The following is an 18,024-nucleotide window of genomic DNA, read 5'->3' as shown; positions in this document are numbered from 1 at the left end:
GATGAATGATCATTGATGATTTAATTAGCCCATCATTTTGTTTAAATATCATCCTTGTCCTTTCACCATCCCCTCTGATGATTACAATGATAATAAACAAATGTTCAAACCAAAGGTTGAAATATTATGTTAAACACGTATCTTTGTTGCCTTATCATATGTAAAAATAAATTTATATATATGTAAAATAAAAGTCATTTCATTGTTATTGATCAATTTGTGTATTTTGTATTTAAGCAATGACACAGATGTTTGAATTGTTTTACATTGTCATTTCGGGGCCTTTTATAGCTGACTATTACGTACGGTTAACTATATTTGTTAATTTCTGTGTCATTTTGGTCTCTTGTGGACAGTTTTGGTTAGTGTTAGGGTTAGGGTTAGGGTTAGGGTTAGAGTTAGGGTAGTGTACTTTGACAAGGGTTAGTGAGGTGCCCTTTTTCACTTCTGCGCATGTCTGCCCTTTTTTGTGACTATGCATGCGTCAGAATTTCCAAAAATATTTCTAAGTACAGAGTATGAAAAGTGCCTTTGACTTTAAACAGATGTAGAATGGATTTGAATAGAGATATTTTCATAAAGTTAACTGTTCCTAACAGATGGAAAGGCGATCTAGAGGATGAAAACTTATTGGTATCACTGAAGTGTACGGCCGCACTTTCCGACCTCTCTGAAGAAACGTTTGTGCGAGAGTGAAGCCTAACCCCGAAATTATCCCAACTATCAAACTGCAGAAAAAAGACTTACGGTCTTCGCAACGGGGTTAATTGTCAAAAAGTACTACCTGTTACGGGGCTGATTTTTTATGTTCAAGCCGATCGAAGCATAGGATCATGTTTAACTATTGAAAAGATCGCTTATAAAAAGTAACAAAAACAATAACCTGACCCCCATTCTTCCAAAACTCTTTTTTTTAAGAAGTTCGTGGAAACACTTTATACGAAAATCCAATCGTTTCCCTCCTAGACTTACCCGTTCCGAGATAAAGTAAGGCCTCCAAATCAACAATTTTAACACATTTGGGGTTTGAATTAGGGTTAGTGTTTGGGTTAGGGTCAGGGTTTAGGTTAGGGTCAGGGTTAGGGTTTGGGTTAGGGTCAGGGTTAGGGTTTTGGTTCGGGTCAGGGTTTGAGTTAGGGTTTGACTTAGGGTTAGGGTTAGGGTTAGGGTTTGAGTTAGGGTCAAGGTCAGGGTTTGGGTTAGAGTTAAGGTAGTGTACTTTGGCGAGGGTTAGTGAGGTGACCTATTTCACTTCTGTGCATGTCTGACCTTTTTTGTGACTGCGCATGCGTCAGAAATTTCCAAAAATATTTCTAAGTACAGAGTATGAAAAAAGTAAAAACACTCCGACGAAAATTCAAAAAGGAAAATCAAAAATTAAAAGGCAAAATCAAAAGTCCAAACACATCAAACGAATGGATAACAACTGTCATATTCTTGACTTGGTACAGGCGTTCTCTAATGTAGAAAATGGTGGCCTTTGACTTCAATCTTCAAACAGATGTAGAATGGAATTGAATAGAGATATTTTCTTAAAGTTAACTGTTCCTAAAAGATGGAAAGGCGATCTAGAGGATGAAAACGTATTGATATCATTTGAAGTGTACGGCTGCATTCGATGACGTCACTGATATTTGAAAGATTTGTTTAAATTTTTTTTTAACTATATTGATTTCCTCTTTGGAAGTGAGCCACACATTTTAAATTTTTACACACCTTATTCTGAGAGAGAGAAACGATGACAAATTCTTTTGGACGGTGTGAAATAGCCGGCGTATTTCTACTTTCATCGATTTTGTTCAAACACGTTTCATGTTGTTACTCAATTACCCCGCTAGATATACACGTCTTATATGCTCCAAACTTTTGCGCATTTTGTAACTGGTGTGATATTACCAACTGTTAAAAATGCTATATGGGTTTCTGACAATAACTTGAGTAGTTTCTGTATTTAATGCTGATTAAGAACATTCATGGTCATTGTATATTTGATGAATAGATGGAGCACATGGTTGTGTTGTACCATGAATAAGAAAAGTAAAACTAATGGTTGGCTTCCTTCAGATTGAAAACATAGAGACACTTATGTACTGTGGTATGTACAGGTAGGAATTAGCCCTTTAGTTCAAAATGGAGATATCAGAGGCGATAGATTTCTTCAATTGTTTAAGTAGATCAATTATTAATAATGGAGCTCAGAAGATCTTTGTTCCAAGGTGTATCTTGATGAGAAGTGTTGAATCTCATTTTTTGTCATAATGTCGGCCAAAAATACAACAAACTGTCAGGTAATACGTATTATCTTAAGATAAAATAATCACAGACCCCTTTAACATGCACTTACCATTTCGTGTTGTCTCCATGGTAACTAGATATTTAGGTGAGAGAAACATACAATAAGTTCTCCTTCTTGTTGTGTAATATTGACATTCATGTTTTTTAAGATTTTTACTAATTTACTGCTGATTCAGTTTGGTATGTTTGTATTAGAAATTTTCCCCCTTTTTAACAGCATGTACAAGTCTCATGAGATTGCTCTCTGCATTAATAAGAATACATTGTGATTTAAACAGTGATCACTCGAAAACATTGTACCAAGATATACTGGTAAATATTAAAATTCCTGGTACAATTTTAGCATGTGTTCCACCTTGCTATGCAAAATGTTTTAACCGACATTGATAGCAGGAGAAAACTCCAAAAAATGTATGCCATAAATTTCACCGACAATATATATGTCATTACATGTATACGCCAAATACCTTTTTTTTAAAGTTCACTCCTTTTTCTAAGGCGGGAGGAATGCGCACTGGTCGCTGAAGTAGAGATTGATAAATAACATGTTTTGTATCCGATTTTAATCTACAGTTTTTGCTTTACAACCAGTTCAAGAAAACGTTGGTTAACATCATAAATAAGGTCAATACAACGTACCAAAATACACGTTGGTCTAACATTTTCGAGTGTTCCGTATGTAAATAACAATGTCTGGGTATAAAACGCCATCACTAACTTCGGTGGAAGGAATTGGGGGTATAACATTTTAATGTGCTCCACTTGACATGTTTAGGACACGATAGCTATGCAACTCTTTTTACGGCCTTTTTAAACGGGAGGAGACCAAACTAAATGTCTGTGTTTAAACATATGACGGTTGTTTCCATTCGTTGTGCTGGTTAATGTTTTTGAGCGTTTGGTTTTGCCAGTTGATCATGAACTTTGCCCCGTTTATTTTTTTTTCTTCGGAGTTTAGTATTTGTTTAATCTTCTTTATTTCGTTTGAGACATGAATGAATACGAATTTCTGTTATATTTATCAATAACTTATGCCAATAATGAAATGCATCTTCCATTGGTGACCTTGAATTGTTTTGTACTGGTCGGGTTGTTGTCTCTTTGATGCAATCCCTGTTTCGATTTTCATTTCTACTAGATGTCTACATATTACTGCTAATAGAATAAAAATATCTGTTTTCAAGATCCATATCATATATTTTTTGCTACTAATTTTTTCATCTGTTCGGAAGAAGGAAGGTCTAGCGTTTAAAACTATTGCACGAAGAGGATTAAACAATCGACACGAAGTCTTATACTCGATCAGGTTAGTTAATATTTACTTTTATTATACTTCAGTGTGTTTTTTCTATATAAAAAGTAATGAAATAGTTGTGCTATTTCATTTCACAGAACCATTTGCCAGTCAATAGTTTTAAAGACTATTGCCCCGGTGAATAGTTTCATAATCATCTTTCCCGTACTTTTTCATGCTTCTTTTTCATTGGACGATAATGATTTCATTGACTACTCTGCTTGGTTACGTATGCTTTGCAACGTCAAACTCCCGCTAATATTTTAAACGGTGGAATCTGTTTGTGTTGATTGTAATTTCACTTTTAAGAAGCAATTATAAAAAAGAAAAAAAAATCTTCACGGAGATTGTTTTGAAGATCTAAAATATAGTACCTTATTCTTAATATGGGTTCGCTCTCCGTATATTAAAAGTGAATTTGCGTTTGGTGTATTTTAGCTAGAATTTTTTATAAGCACAGAAAGTTTAACACAAGTATGTCTAGTCTTGATTGAAATTAATGAAACATTTATTAATACAAAACGAATTATAAAATAAAGTATAGTTCAGCATGTGCATATAAAGTTATGTGACATTTTTGTTTTCTTTCAGATGATATATATACACTTTTAGAAAATTAGTTATTTGGTATATATATAAAATACTTAATGGCTGTGTTGTTCAGTATAATAAAACACCTAATGACTGGGTTTGCGGGTAATAGCAAGTTTGTTGTCCCTTCGCATACCAACTATTGCTCTCGGCTTTGCCTCGAGCAAAATAGTTGGTACCTCGGGGACAACAAACTTGCTATTACCCTCACACCCAGTCAATAGGTGTATACTAGTATAATTTTATAATTTTATTGAACAGAAAGGAAAAATCTGAATTCATGTTTTGTTTTTAAACACCAAGGTTCTGTTTAAAGGAAATTAATTGCGGTTAAATAAGGATTTTAAATAAAAAATTACTATGTGAACTAAAAGTAACTGTACTATGATATTGTATGAGATTTTTCATCGAAATTCCTTCGTTTTTCTACAAAAAATAATTGATAAAAATTGACAAAACTGCACAATATTTAAATTATGTTCTTTTTGTGGCCAATGGTGAACAGTTTTATAAAATCAAAATGTGTATAAGTCTAAGGTTAGCATTATTTATGTCGATAATGATAAAAAGTGACAAGTGGTGTAAGAGAGCTGTGCTGTAGTGGTTAGTGCATTGGACTACTAACACAAAGGTCCTGGTTCGATTCCCGTCTGGGATGACCATTTCAGGAACTGAGTTTTCGGTTCTCCCTTGACACCTTTTGCGAGTATGGTCTCGAGGAAACGATGATAGTCCGTCGGAAGGACACGATAAATGGCTGATCCGTATTATGAGAGAGCCATATCTCTTTCATGTTAAAGACACCCTTGTAGATTACGAAAAAGAGCTGGCTAATGCATCTACAAGGTAGCACTCGCACCCGCAAAGTGGATAGGGACTAATATAAGTTGCAAAACGTGTTTCCCAATCCACTGTATTATATGTTTAAACTAAAAAGTGACAATATTTCTTTTTTTCATTAATATATTTGTATTGGCCTGATATTTTTGTCCATTTTAATAATCAGATTGCTTTGCTGCACATTAAAGTGACGAATTTTAGAATTTCAAAACATGTTTTCTTAATATAGAATATCTAATATTTTTTATTCTGTTAGAACATTATACAACGGCATTTATAATATTTTTCTACTGGCCTGATATTTTCGTCCATTATATACCTCAGTTTGTAGAATAAAAACACTGCAACTATCAGTTTTAAATAATGAGTTGTATTCATGGATGATATTTGTTTTCTGTTCGAGTACTTTGAACTTAATAAATGGTGGTAAATAAAACAAAATGGTCTTTCATTTTCCACTACTGGTATGATTAACATTGGTTTTTTTGGAAAGATTAGAACTTGTTCTAAATCTTTACTTAGGCACCGGCCTCCCTAACAACAGAACAGGTTAGCTACTGTTACTAAATCTATTCACACTGAAATATAGTTCCCTATGGTTCTGATGTATGTGCACATAATACACATATAAACTGAAAAAAAGGGGTATATTATTGGAGCAGTTCATTCAAGAATGTATGTCATTAAGGTGTGTTGATGTGCAGGCTTTTTAAAAAACATTTTGATTAGGTAACTGGGTACTGATTCAACTGGTATGATTGACAACTGTCATTATAACTAAACAATCAGACACAAGGTGGACTTTTAATTACAATGCCCCACCTCCTAAACTGCCAATCAAATTGACCACATTACCTATCAACCTCAGTCTTACATAATTATACAGACCAACTCAATATAATTCTTAATACACAAGTATTTGACCTCATAATTGAATACACAAATGTGTATATTAGATGTTTGATATTTATAAGGATGATAGATTTATTTATTGCCAATTACTTTTGATCTACATTACATCAAGTGATTCTGTAAATTATATATCTGAAAGATAAATGATTAATGGATTAACAAGATCTTAAAAAAAAAAATGAAATATGAATATAAATATGAATAAATAAAAGGTATTCAAGTAAGGCCTATAATTTACTTGATAAATTTCCAGGAATCATCTGTAATTAATCAACAATTAAATTAGTACACTTTTTTTTTATTATCAGGAATTGGCTTGAAACAGTTTAAAAATTTTAAAACTTTTAATTATAACAAACCATTGTTTATTAGTGTATTTCCCATCAATCATTATTGTCTATTTTAGTCATTTGAATTTTTATTAGAAGTGAATATATATTTTAGCAATCAAGAAGGAATCCACATTTCAATAAGATAAGTTTTTTAATTGGTTTACTTTAAAAAAAAAAGTTCAATGCCCTGTGTTGAAAAATACTTTAAAAATTGATCAAAAGGCACTCTAAAACTTTTAATCTTCAATGCCATATAACCTCTGTTTCAACTTACAAAATGCCCTAAAACAACAGAATTTTTTTTGTAGACATTATAAAGTTTTAAGCTGTTGGTCCAGATTTATGTCTTACAAGGATAGTTGGTAACATTTAGAATTTTTGCGTTTTTTTTAAACATGTTCAGAACTGGCAACAAAATTTCGATAAGATATAAACTGCAGTTTAAATAAAATTGTGGAAATTAAGAGACCCATATTATTTAATTTGAGCTCATTTTATCCTCATAATGGAAAATCAAGTTTCCTTCTAAAGACCTGCTGTAAATACAATTTCAGCAATAGTGCTTTATAAATGTTCATTTTCCCCCACCATACCTTAATATGAAATAATTCAAACTACTCTTCTAATCTTTCCATGAGTGATTTCCATCACTTTGATTTAATACCTAAATGATGAATTATTTGAATTATAATTATAATTATTTTGGGACCACACACCTTCCTTATTCTCCCTTCCTATTGTAACCGCCGACCTTCCTCTTATTACGGTACGTCTTTCTCCTTCCCTTTGCGACCATACACCTTCCTCATTCTTCATTCCTATTGTAATCGCCGACCTTCCTTTTATTACGGTACGTCTTTCTCCTTCCCTTTTCGACCACACACCTTCCTCATTCTTCCGTCCTATTGTAACCGCTGACCTTTCTCTTATTACGGTACGTCTTTTACCTTCCCCTCGGGACCACACACCTTCCTCATTCTTCCTTCCTATTGTAATTGCTGACCTTTCTCTTATTACGGAATGTCTTTCTCTCTCTTCTTGCGACCACACACCTTCCTCATTCTTCTTTCCATATGTTATGTCATGCTTGCATCCTTCCTCATCCGTCCTTCTCCTAGTTACCAAACATCATCCTCCTTCCTCTTGACTTTTGACATCTTCCTTATACCTTCAGAAAATCAGGAAGGGAGAATGTAAAACGTCACAAACGGAAGAAGGAAGGTCTAGCGTTTAAAACTATTGCACGAAGAGGATTAAACATTCGACACGAAGTCTTATACACGATCAGGTTAGTTAATATTTACTTCTAGTATAATTTTATCATTTTATTGAACAGGTAAGAAAGGAAAAATCTGAATTCATGTTTTGTTTTTAAACACCAAGGTTCTGTTTAAAAGAAAGTGATTGCGGTTAAATAAGGATTTTAAATAAAAAATTACTATATGAACTAAAAGTAACTGTACTATGATATTGTATGAGATTTTTCATCGAAATTCATTCATTTTTCTACAAAAAATAATTGATAAAAATTGACAAAACTGCACAATATTTAAATTGTGTTCTTTTTGTGGCCAATGGTGAACAGTTTTATAAAAATCAAAATGTGTATAAGTCTAAGGTTAGCATTATTTATGTCGATAATGATAAAAAGTGACAAGTGGTGTAAGAGAGCCGTGCTGTAGTGGTTAGTGCATTGGACTACTAACACAAAGGTCCTGGTTCGATTCCCGTCTGGGATGAACACTTCAGGAACTGAGTTTTCGGTTCTCCCTTGACACCTTTTGCGAGTATGGTCTCGAGGAAACGATGATAGTCCATCGGAAGGACACGATAAATGGCTGATCCGTATTAAGAGAGAGCCATATCTCTTTCATGTTAAAGACACCCTTGTAGATTTCGAAAAAGAGCAGGCTAATGCCTCTACAAGGTAGCATTCGCACCCGCAAAGTGGATAGGGACTAATATAAGTTGCAAAACGTGTTTCCCAATCCACTGTATTATATGTTTAAACTAAAAAGTCACAATATTTCTTTTTTTCATTAATATATTTGTATTGGCCTGATATTTTTGTCCATTTTAATAATCAGATTGCTTTGCTGCACATTAAAGTGACGAATTTTAGTTGACAATTTCAAAACATGTTTTCTTATTATAGAATATCTAATATTTTTTATTCTGTTAGAACATTATACAACGGCATTTATAATATTTTTCTACTGGCCTGATATTTTTGTCCATTATATACCTCAGTTTGTAGAATAAAAACACTGCAACTATCAGTTTTAAATAATGAGTTGTATAAACTCGATGATATTTGTTTTCTTTTCGAGTACTTTGAACTTAATAAATGGTGGTAAATAAAACAAAATGGTCTTTCATTTTCCACTACTGGTATGATTAACATTGGTTTTTTTTAATACTTAAATGATGAATTATTTGAATTATAATTTTAATTATTTTGGGACCACACACCTTCCTCATTCTCCCTTCCTATTGTAACCGCCGACCTTCCTCTTATTATGGTACGTCTTTCTCCTTCCCTTTGCGACCATACACCTTCCTCATTCTTCCTTCCTATTGTATTTGCCGACCTTCCTTTTATTACGGTACGTCTTTCTCCTTCCCTTTTCGACCACACACCTTCCTCATTCTTCCGTCCTATTGTAACTGCTGACCTTCCTCTTATTACGGTACGTCTTTTACCTTCCCCTCGGGACCACACACCTTCCTCATTCTTCCTTCCTATTGTAATTGCTGACCTTTCTCTTATTACGGAATGTCTTTCTCTCTCTTCTTGCGACCACACACCTTCCTCATTCTTCTTTCCATATGTTATGTCATGCTTGCATCCTTCCTCATCCGTCCTTCTCCTAGTTACCAAACATCATCCTCCTTCCTCTTGACTTTTGACATCTTCCTTATACCTTCAGAAAATCAGGAAGGGAGAATGTAAAACGTCACAAACGGAAGAAGGAAGGTCTAGCGTTTAAAACTATTGCACGAAGAGGATTAAACAATCGACACGAAGTCTTATACACGATCAGGTTAGTTAATATTTACTTCTAGTATAATTTTATCATTTTATTGAACAGGTAAGAAAGGAAAAATCTGAATTCATGTTTTTTTTTTAAACACCAAGGTTCTGCTTAAAAGAAATTGATTGCGCTTAAATAACGATTTTAAATAAGAAAATACTAAAATTTTACATACTCATTTTTTCACATGTGAACTAAGAGTAACTGTACTATGAACTTGTATGAGATTTTTCATAGACATTCATTCATATATTCTAAAAAAAAGGTGATAAAAATTGACAAAACTGCACAATATTTAAAAGAGGGATGAAAGATACCAAAGGGACAGTCAAACTCATTAATCTAAAACAAACTGACAACGCCATGGCTAAAAATAAAAAAGACAAACAGAAAAATAATAGTACACACGACACAACATAGAAAACTAAAGAATAAACAACACGAACCCCACCAAAAACTAGGGCTGATCTCAGGTGCTCCGGAAGGGTAAGCAGATCCTGCTCCACATGTGGCACCCGTCGTGTTGCTTAAGTGATTACAAATCCGGTAAATAGTCTAATTCGGTAGGTCATATTCATGAAAGGGAAGGGGATTGTAGTTACGACGTAAGGAACATATCCGATATCATTTGTGAAACGGTTATTCCATAACGGTCAACCAACTCGTAATGGCGTCCGTAAAATTTACGAAGGGATGATTTCAACTTCACCATTTGGAACTCTTGGTTTAATAGCTTCCTTGTGAGCAGCAAACCTCTATCAAGACAATCATGATAGGAAATGCAAGCACGGGAATATCGTATCAATTGGGAGATATATACCCTGTATGCAGGTGCTGCTGAAATGTTGCTACTTAGAAATGGAAAATTCACAATTGGAAAGCTGAAATCATCTCTTTTGTCGTAAAGTTTTGTTTTCAACCGACCCTCATTGTCAATTTCTAGATGTAAGTCAAGATATGAAGCCGACTTAACTGTATCTGTAGTATCCTTTATCTCTAGTTCGATTGGATAGATGCGTTCCACATAGTCACCAAATTTTGAATTGCTTAGTTAAATTATGTTCTTTTTGTGGCCAATGGTAGATAGTTTTACAAAAATCAAGAAGTGTATAAGTCTAAGGTTAGCAATATTTATGTCGATAATGATAAAAAGTGACAATATTTCTTTTTTTCATTAATATGTTTGTACTGGCCTGATATTTCAGTCCATTTTATACATCAGATTGCTTTGCTACACATAAAAGTGAAGAATATTTAGTTGACAATTTCAAAACATGTTTTCTCATTGTAAAATATCTAATATTTTTAATTCTGTCAGAATATTATACAATATTTTTGTTTTGGACTTTCCTTTTTGAATTTTCCTCGGAGTTCTGTATTTTTGTGTTTTTACTTTATACAACGGCATTTATGATATTTTTGTAGTGGCCTGATAATCAGTTTTAAATGATGAGTTGTATAAACTGGATGATATTTGTTTTCTTTTCGAGTACTTTGAACTTAATAAATGGTGGTAACAAAAAATGGTCTTTCATTTTCCACTACTGGTATGGTTAACATTGGGTTTTTTTTAATACCTAAATGATGAATTATTTGAATTATTATTTTAATTATTTTGGGAAACACAAAAATGCTTAAAAAACGTTTTCAGTGTTATTTATACATTTTGTACACTATTATTCTTGACTCCTAGGAGTCGAGATTAAGAATTGAACGATGGACAGATAGTGCGTGAATTTTTCTTGCTTCCTGATTCGAAGATATTACGAGACGTGAATAATCAAAGTTTTTTGATTGGTTAGGACAATCCAAACCAAGTAAATGTCCTTCAATCCCGTAGAGTATCGGATTTGTCCTCTCTTTTTTAGCAATTAGATTTTACACAGGTAATCTTTATCTATAAATTGTCGAATCTTCTGGAGTAAACAACAACCATTAAACGATAACAATTCATAGCTTGTGACCTCACGTGTGTGGTAAAATTTGCTGATTGATGCACGTGGCTATTCTAGTAAATGAATTACTGAATCTACAAAGCGAGATCACTTTCCATTTTCATCAGCTAAGAGTCTAATAGCCTTTTTGAAAGGCTAACGCTTGTGTATGTTATAATGTATTAAACAGATGTATCATGTTAAGGAGGGGTTTTTTATGCATAAATGTACGGCCTTCAACACGGAGCCGTGGCCCACACCAAAGCAACAAGCTATAAAGGGACTTAAAATTACTAGTGTAAAACAATTCAAACGGGAAAACCAACGGTCTAATCTATATAAAAAAGAGTATTTTTTGGCAAATACCACGGCAGATAGGGTACAAAAGGCATATCTTTTTTGCCTAAACCCCGGTGGCGTCTCCAAATGAACGATATTCATTTGATAACAGTAATGTGGTGAAACATACACTGGGTATCAACCAACTAAAACCCAGTTGTATACATAAATGTCATGATTGTCATTGAATGCTTAAATAATTAATGTTTTATTGAAAATTGTATTTCCTCTGGAAACACAAAACATAATGAATCAAAACAAAGCAAAAAGAATTGACATGTGTGACACCCTATATCAAATAAAAGGAACGTATACTTTCAAAAAAAGGTAGTTAAGGTAGCACAAAACAAAGATTTTTTCAGTCCCAATCAGACAACTTTAAACTGATGTAATTCATTTCATCCTTCTTTATATTTTATAAATGAGGTACAAAAAGAAAGAAGAAAGATTAATCTTTCAAATTGTGATAATTTCATTATAACATAATTATTAATTGCTTTATTGTGATGTCCACATTTGAATGAATTTAGCGTCTTTGTTTTTCATAGCATCCCAAAAATTTATTTTTTTGACACTGTTTTGGAGGTCAAACTGTGTTGTGCAAGAATCTATAAAATATTTTGGGATGCTATAAATAACAAAGAAGCTAAATTCATTCAAATATGGACATCACAATAAGGCAACTAATTACACAACAATTAATTATGTAATAATTATGTCATAACGACATTATCACAATTTTTAAAGACTAATCCTTCTTCTTTCTTTTGGTACCTCATTTATAAAATTTAAAGAGAGATGAGTGGAATTACATCAGTTTAAAGATGTCTGATTGGAAATGAAAAATCTTTGTATTGTGCTACCTTAAATATACAAAAATAATTTATTCATTGGATTTGTTTTACAACACATGTATTTTATAAAATGCAAAATTAGATGATCTGCTTATATTATATCTGTCTGTTTGTCTGCCTATTAGTTTTAGTGGAATTGTATTCATCTGTTTTCTTTATCAATAATCAGCACGACTGCAAATTTTACAGTTGCATTTAAACTTTGACATGTATAAAATATTTCATTGTCAACTTACCGTATCTATGACATTATTATTTACATTTATATTTCTTGTTTGATTTCAGAAATGGATAATTGGATGAAAATACAGATGACACTAATGGTGAGTAAAACAAGGAATTACTCTATACAAATATTAAGAATTGTTATGTAGTCTAAAATTAATATGAAACTAAGGTAAAAACTCCCGCAGGCAAAGTTGGCTTTAGCTAAATTTGGCTATTTATTTTAGGTATTTTTGACATATAGCTCTTCAACGATTTCCGTTACTTATCTATCTTCGGATTTCAAATGTTTGGTTTTGAGCGTTCCTGGTGAAGGGAAATCCAGAAACGAGCACCGGACGCAAGAAATTATTAAACATGTTGTTTTCAATTTTGTACTAATTATATATTGCGGACGCAAAGGCAAAACTATAATTCAATCATAATATAGAATATAAGATAAAATGACACAATATAAACAACTGGACCATTTACAGGCGGATAAACTGAATTGAGAAATAAAAAGAATATATACTGAGAACATTACAAAATAATCGATTTTCGCGTGTTTCATATAAATATCTGACCGTTAAATGAACAGAAATTTAATTCAGTAAATGTGCACATTTCGGTTACTTTCTGTACTAGATTGTAATTTGTATTGCTTAACACTTGGGTCTGTCCGTCCTTCTGAAGGTTTTCTGAAAAACTCAAATGAATCTTTTAATATAGGCAACTTTATTTCCAGGTTTATTTTAATTATAAAATGCACATTACTTCTTGTATCAGATTCATATCATTCAATTCGAAATCAGATGAAATAACAGAATAAAACATAGTCTTATTACTTTCAGACAGATGAATTGAAAGCGGAAATAAGAAAAGAAAACATGGAATTGAAAGCATTGTTTCACAGCTTGAAGGTGGAAGAATTGAAAGCAGAGGTAACGAAAGGGAACATGGAATTGAGAGCAATGATTACAGATCTTATAAACGGTAAATATCTTTTTGTATCGCTACATTCATTTCTTAACGTTTCTCAAGGAAATAGACCTTTGATAAAAATGTAGATATAAAGTTATATAGAGAATCCACAACTCAACAGGCTATTGCTCAGAAGTTCACTGCTGTTATAGAAATTACTATTATAGCTAGTTAATTGCTTATGTAGTTAATATCGAAGCTGTTTTCGTGTTTGATAATATTGCAGATCTTTTTGAACAGCAAATATTAAAACTGAGAGCAGCGGGCAAAAAAACACACAGAGGGCTGACACGACATCAGATGAGGATAAAGATAGTCAATACATCATGCATTACCAAGGAAACATTGAACACGAACAAAGTGAGGAGAATGATTCTGAACAAGACAGCACTGATCATAGTGATATTCATGAAGAGGAAGCTAAGGATGATACAATTGAGATCGATGATGTAGACATAGAAATAGAACAGAAACAGACAGATGGAGCAGGTAAAACTTATAATATTATATAGATCTACCTTCCTCTGCTAAACTATATCGTTATTTCCAGGCAAATTGAGAATGGAAACGGCGTATTCGTCAAAGAGTCAACAATCAAACCAAGGAGCAGAAAACAGCCCAAGGATATCTATTAGACCCCCCCCCCCCCCCCAAGCGAGAAAATACAGCACTGGAATGAGCTTGACCTGGCTATTAAACAAAAATGTGAAATGTAATCTAGTTGAATAAAGATGGGCTCCACATCTGACTCTGAAACATATTGATGAACAAATTAAAAAAAAAACTAGCAAAACTAGCAGAAATATAAGGCTCCTAACTTGGAACAGGCGTAAATATGCGGCTTGGTCAACGTGTACTGTGAGATATCATCCCTCTCTGAACATCTAGCCAAGGCAAATAGAAATACGCACTGAAAAAACTATTAAAAAAATGTTCGAGATGGATTTCAGAATAGGTAAAAGAGGACATTGAGCAGACTACTAGCAGTTACTGACACGAAAGCTTAAGTTCGCAATTAATGAAAGATTATGGTGAGGGTTGTGCTTAGAGTTAGGGATATGTCTTCAATCTATGACAATTAAGTACAACCTCTTTTTATGGGTTTTGTAAAACCTTCCTTATATATAGGTGAAGAACACAACCCATAAAACGCTAACAATTGATATCAGAATAAATGTGATAATAACCGATTATGAAATTTAGTAAATGTTTCAGTTATTAGATTTCTTTTGGTCAAATAAAATACGTTGTTACATACACGAGTGAATCGAATTCATGAGTTGGTCAACATTCTCTTTTTTAAAGACAGTATGTTTGGAGATCAATTTTGGGAGAAATGTGTGTATATCAAATGTATTTTCTTGCATACTTTTAACATGTATCTTCGAGTTTTATATTTTATTACCTAGTCTACTTTACCTTCAACAGAGATGGAAATGTTATTTATGGAACCAATGTATTGGACACCTCCTTCAAAGCATACCATTTCTCCGAGAGAAAACAGTTCACCAGAGCCAATACTTCCGGCCAAAGGCAAGCCAAAAAGTAAGAATATATATTTAAGTTTACTATTTAGGTATGCGAATTGTGTTTTGAATTGCATTTAATGTATAGATAGCAACATTGAAAAAACAAACATTTTCTATTTGTGCTTTTTTCGGAAAAAGCTTGACACAGGTGTTTGATGAACTGCAAAGTAAGTATAATAGAAAAAGCTAATAATTTTTGAAACAATACATTTACGATTCTATGGTCAGAATGTAAAACCAAAACGTGCATAATCACATGATTAAGTGCAATCGTCTGGACAAATCGTACTGCATAACATTAGTAATTGATTTAAGACATCCTAAATCCATTCATTCGATGTGTTAGAGCTTTTGGTTTTGCAACTTGATTAGGGATTTTCGGGTTTGAATTTTGCTTTGTGTTCAGTATTTTGTGATTTTACTTTTTACTAGAACTTCAATAAATTTGATAAAACTGATAATTGGTCATTGCATTTGTAAATGACAATTCCCGATAATTAACTGCTAATTTGTATTCACAGAGTCACACAAATTACAGAAATTAAAAACAAAGGAACAGTCCGACACACCCAAAGCAACTGGTATGTAAAACAAACTAGAGTATATTGGTCAAATTATCTAAACTACTAATTTATCTTAGAATGTTTAAACCAAAAAATATCGAAAAATCTTTTGTTTTGTGATTCCGCTGACCAAACATAACTTCTGTCAAACAGACAAGAAAGAATTCGTAAAGGAAGGTTTGTTATCTTACAGTTTCACCGTTAACGACTTATAATCAATTTTAGTATAGAATGTATAAAAATATTATTGGGAAATTAAGGTAATGATGACATAATAATTACAAAACATTTCATTAAACAAGATGACACATGCATTTGTGGCAAAATATGTTTTTAAGACATTTAAAATCAAGTGTAGTGTTCAACAATGCCTTGTAATTGCCATACAGTACCATTTCAACACAAAAAAAAAGAAAAAATGTATAGGATTGTTGGTATTGATATAACCAGATGTTATGTATTTGTTCCTTAATTATTTTTTTTTAAAAAGACCAAAATTAACAAGGAAACAAATGCGTTTGTAAATACGATCAAATATGAATGGAAGATCGTACAAGGATTATAATCGTCAGCAGATGTTTGCGTAAGGTAAGAAACAATCAGTAAATGAACTAACATATTTTTTTGTCAGGCACTATGAGTCTAAAAGCGAAAATGTTTACCCCGAGCCAAACACCATCTAAACCAAGTTCATCGAAGTCAAAGATCAAATCTAAAGGTATGTTTGTTACATAATACAAAAGCATGTGCCAATAGCCATCTATACCAATAAAAGAATGAGTTTCAATTTGATAGCGGGTATGACTTATAAAAGACTATTCAAAGAAATCATCTTTATTTATTATCAATAGAAATAATGCCCTCAAGTTGTTTACATAGTTATCATTGGAAAAAAATGAACATGTTCTAGGTCGAATCCGATACCAATACAAAAACTATCTATAACCAGTAACCTAATATGTCAGGAGCATCACTGAACTGTGTATTATTTGAGATTTGTTATTTACACGCGTCATCACCTATACTTCAACAGTACACAGACGTTGACACTACTACATCTACTCATTGATCAAATAATTATATCTAATAATTGCCAATTATTGTTAGTAAATCAGTACGTACTCAAACAGATTAATTTTGAAAGCAGATGAAATTTTCCACCTTATTATCAGCATGGCATGATCAAAAACCAATACGAAAATACAAACCAGGCTAACAATAAGGCGTAGGTACTTTATGTCGTGGTTGTGATTTCTAACAATATTAATTTCATTTGCGTAATGTTGCTATCATTTATGATATTAATTCCCATTTCACTTTAATTTCAGGACATTTCACAGATGAACAAACAACATACATAATAAAGTACAATAGTAATTGCAATCCAACCTGGTCGTCAGCCGATCTTGTAATGCAGAACTTAAAAATGACTGGTGAGCGCTTGAGTATCTGGATTGAGGACGAATTTTCAATAAAGCAGCTGAAAGATAAATTCAAAAACTTGAAAAGGTATGCTTTATGCTAAAATATAGGATTGTATGTGTCATGGAAAACAATTGCGTACATTTCTTAATTTTTTAAAATTTAATGTAATTAAGTACATTATTGATAAATGATATGGATCATTTATTGTGTATTACACGTGTAATAATTTTTCGTAAAACAAAAAAAAGATAAATTCAAACACTTGAAATGTAGGTTGTATACTGAAATATAGATTTGTATGTCTATCAATGAAGTTTTGCCTCATTTGTAACTCTGTTTAACATTTCATTCAATTGACCACATTATTGAAAATTGTTATGCAATGTTTTATAGTGTAATGGATTTGTAACATTTCATATCTTTTTTACAGGGCAGAGGACAAGAAAGAGAGGAATAATGTTATAAGTCCAAAATGTTGAGCGAAGAATTTACTCTTCGGCTGTACCATAGTGTAAATAAAACAGTTTTGTTAAAGTTTTTTTGTATAAGTTTGCTGTTTTTTTACGATTTCGCTCTGTTTGTGTTGTACAATGGAAAATAGGGTAATTTGTGTAACTTTAAAACAGATGATGATAAAATAAATTTCGATATCTATGTTTAAATAAATCAACTATATGTGAATATTCTAGCTTGTTAGTTTTCAATTAATTCAGAGTCAGACACATCAAAATATACTGCTACTTATCTACAAAAGATACATTACTACATAATACAATACATTGACGAACGATACATACATGCTCTTAAACATACCTTAATTCGTTTTTTCCCTGTATAAATTACTTGCAATTTAATATCCAACAAGGTTTTTTTCATCAACATTGATTATCCAG

General features: G+C 32.4%; 1 protein-coding gene across 1 annotated transcript; it reads left to right on the top strand.

The window, feature by feature from the left end:
- The first annotated feature begins 9,183 nt into the window (after nt 1-9,183).
- On the top strand, nt 9,184-17,809 carry LOC143066277 (uncharacterized). The gene is made up of 9 exons (XM_076239271.1): nt 9,184-9,308; nt 12,712-12,749; nt 13,485-13,626; nt 13,855-14,103; nt 15,043-15,159; nt 15,665-15,724; nt 16,338-16,424; nt 17,035-17,215; nt 17,562-17,809. Exons 2-9 carry the CDS (start codon nt 12,714-12,716, stop codon nt 17,608-17,610), a joined length of 921 nt encoding a protein of 306 aa, XP_076095386.1. The 5' UTR covers nt 9,184-9,308; nt 12,712-12,713; the 3' UTR covers nt 17,611-17,809.
- Nucleotides 17,810-18,024: the final 215 nt, after the last annotated feature.

This window comes from Mytilus galloprovincialis, chromosome 3 (genome assembly GCF_965363235.1).
Source record: "Mytilus galloprovincialis chromosome 3, xbMytGall1.hap1.1, whole genome shotgun sequence".
NCBI lineage: Eukaryota > Metazoa > Mollusca > Bivalvia > Mytilida > Mytilidae > Mytilus > Mytilus galloprovincialis.
This window is presented reverse-complemented; position numbering and strand designations above follow the sequence as displayed.

Bases quoted from the DNA above. Each gene is read 5' to 3' on its own strand.
- LOC143066277 (XM_076239271.1), top strand. From the start codon at position 12,714: ATGGATAATTGGATGAAAATACAGATGACACTAATG. The intron at 13,627-13,854 runs GTAAATATCTTT...CTTTTTGAACAG, and splicing joins GATTACAGATCTTATAAACG to CAAATATTAAAACTGAGAGC. The intron at 17,216-17,561 runs GTATGCTTTATG...TCTTTTTTACAG, and splicing joins AAATTCAAAAACTTGAAAAG to GGCAGAGGACAAGAAAGAGA.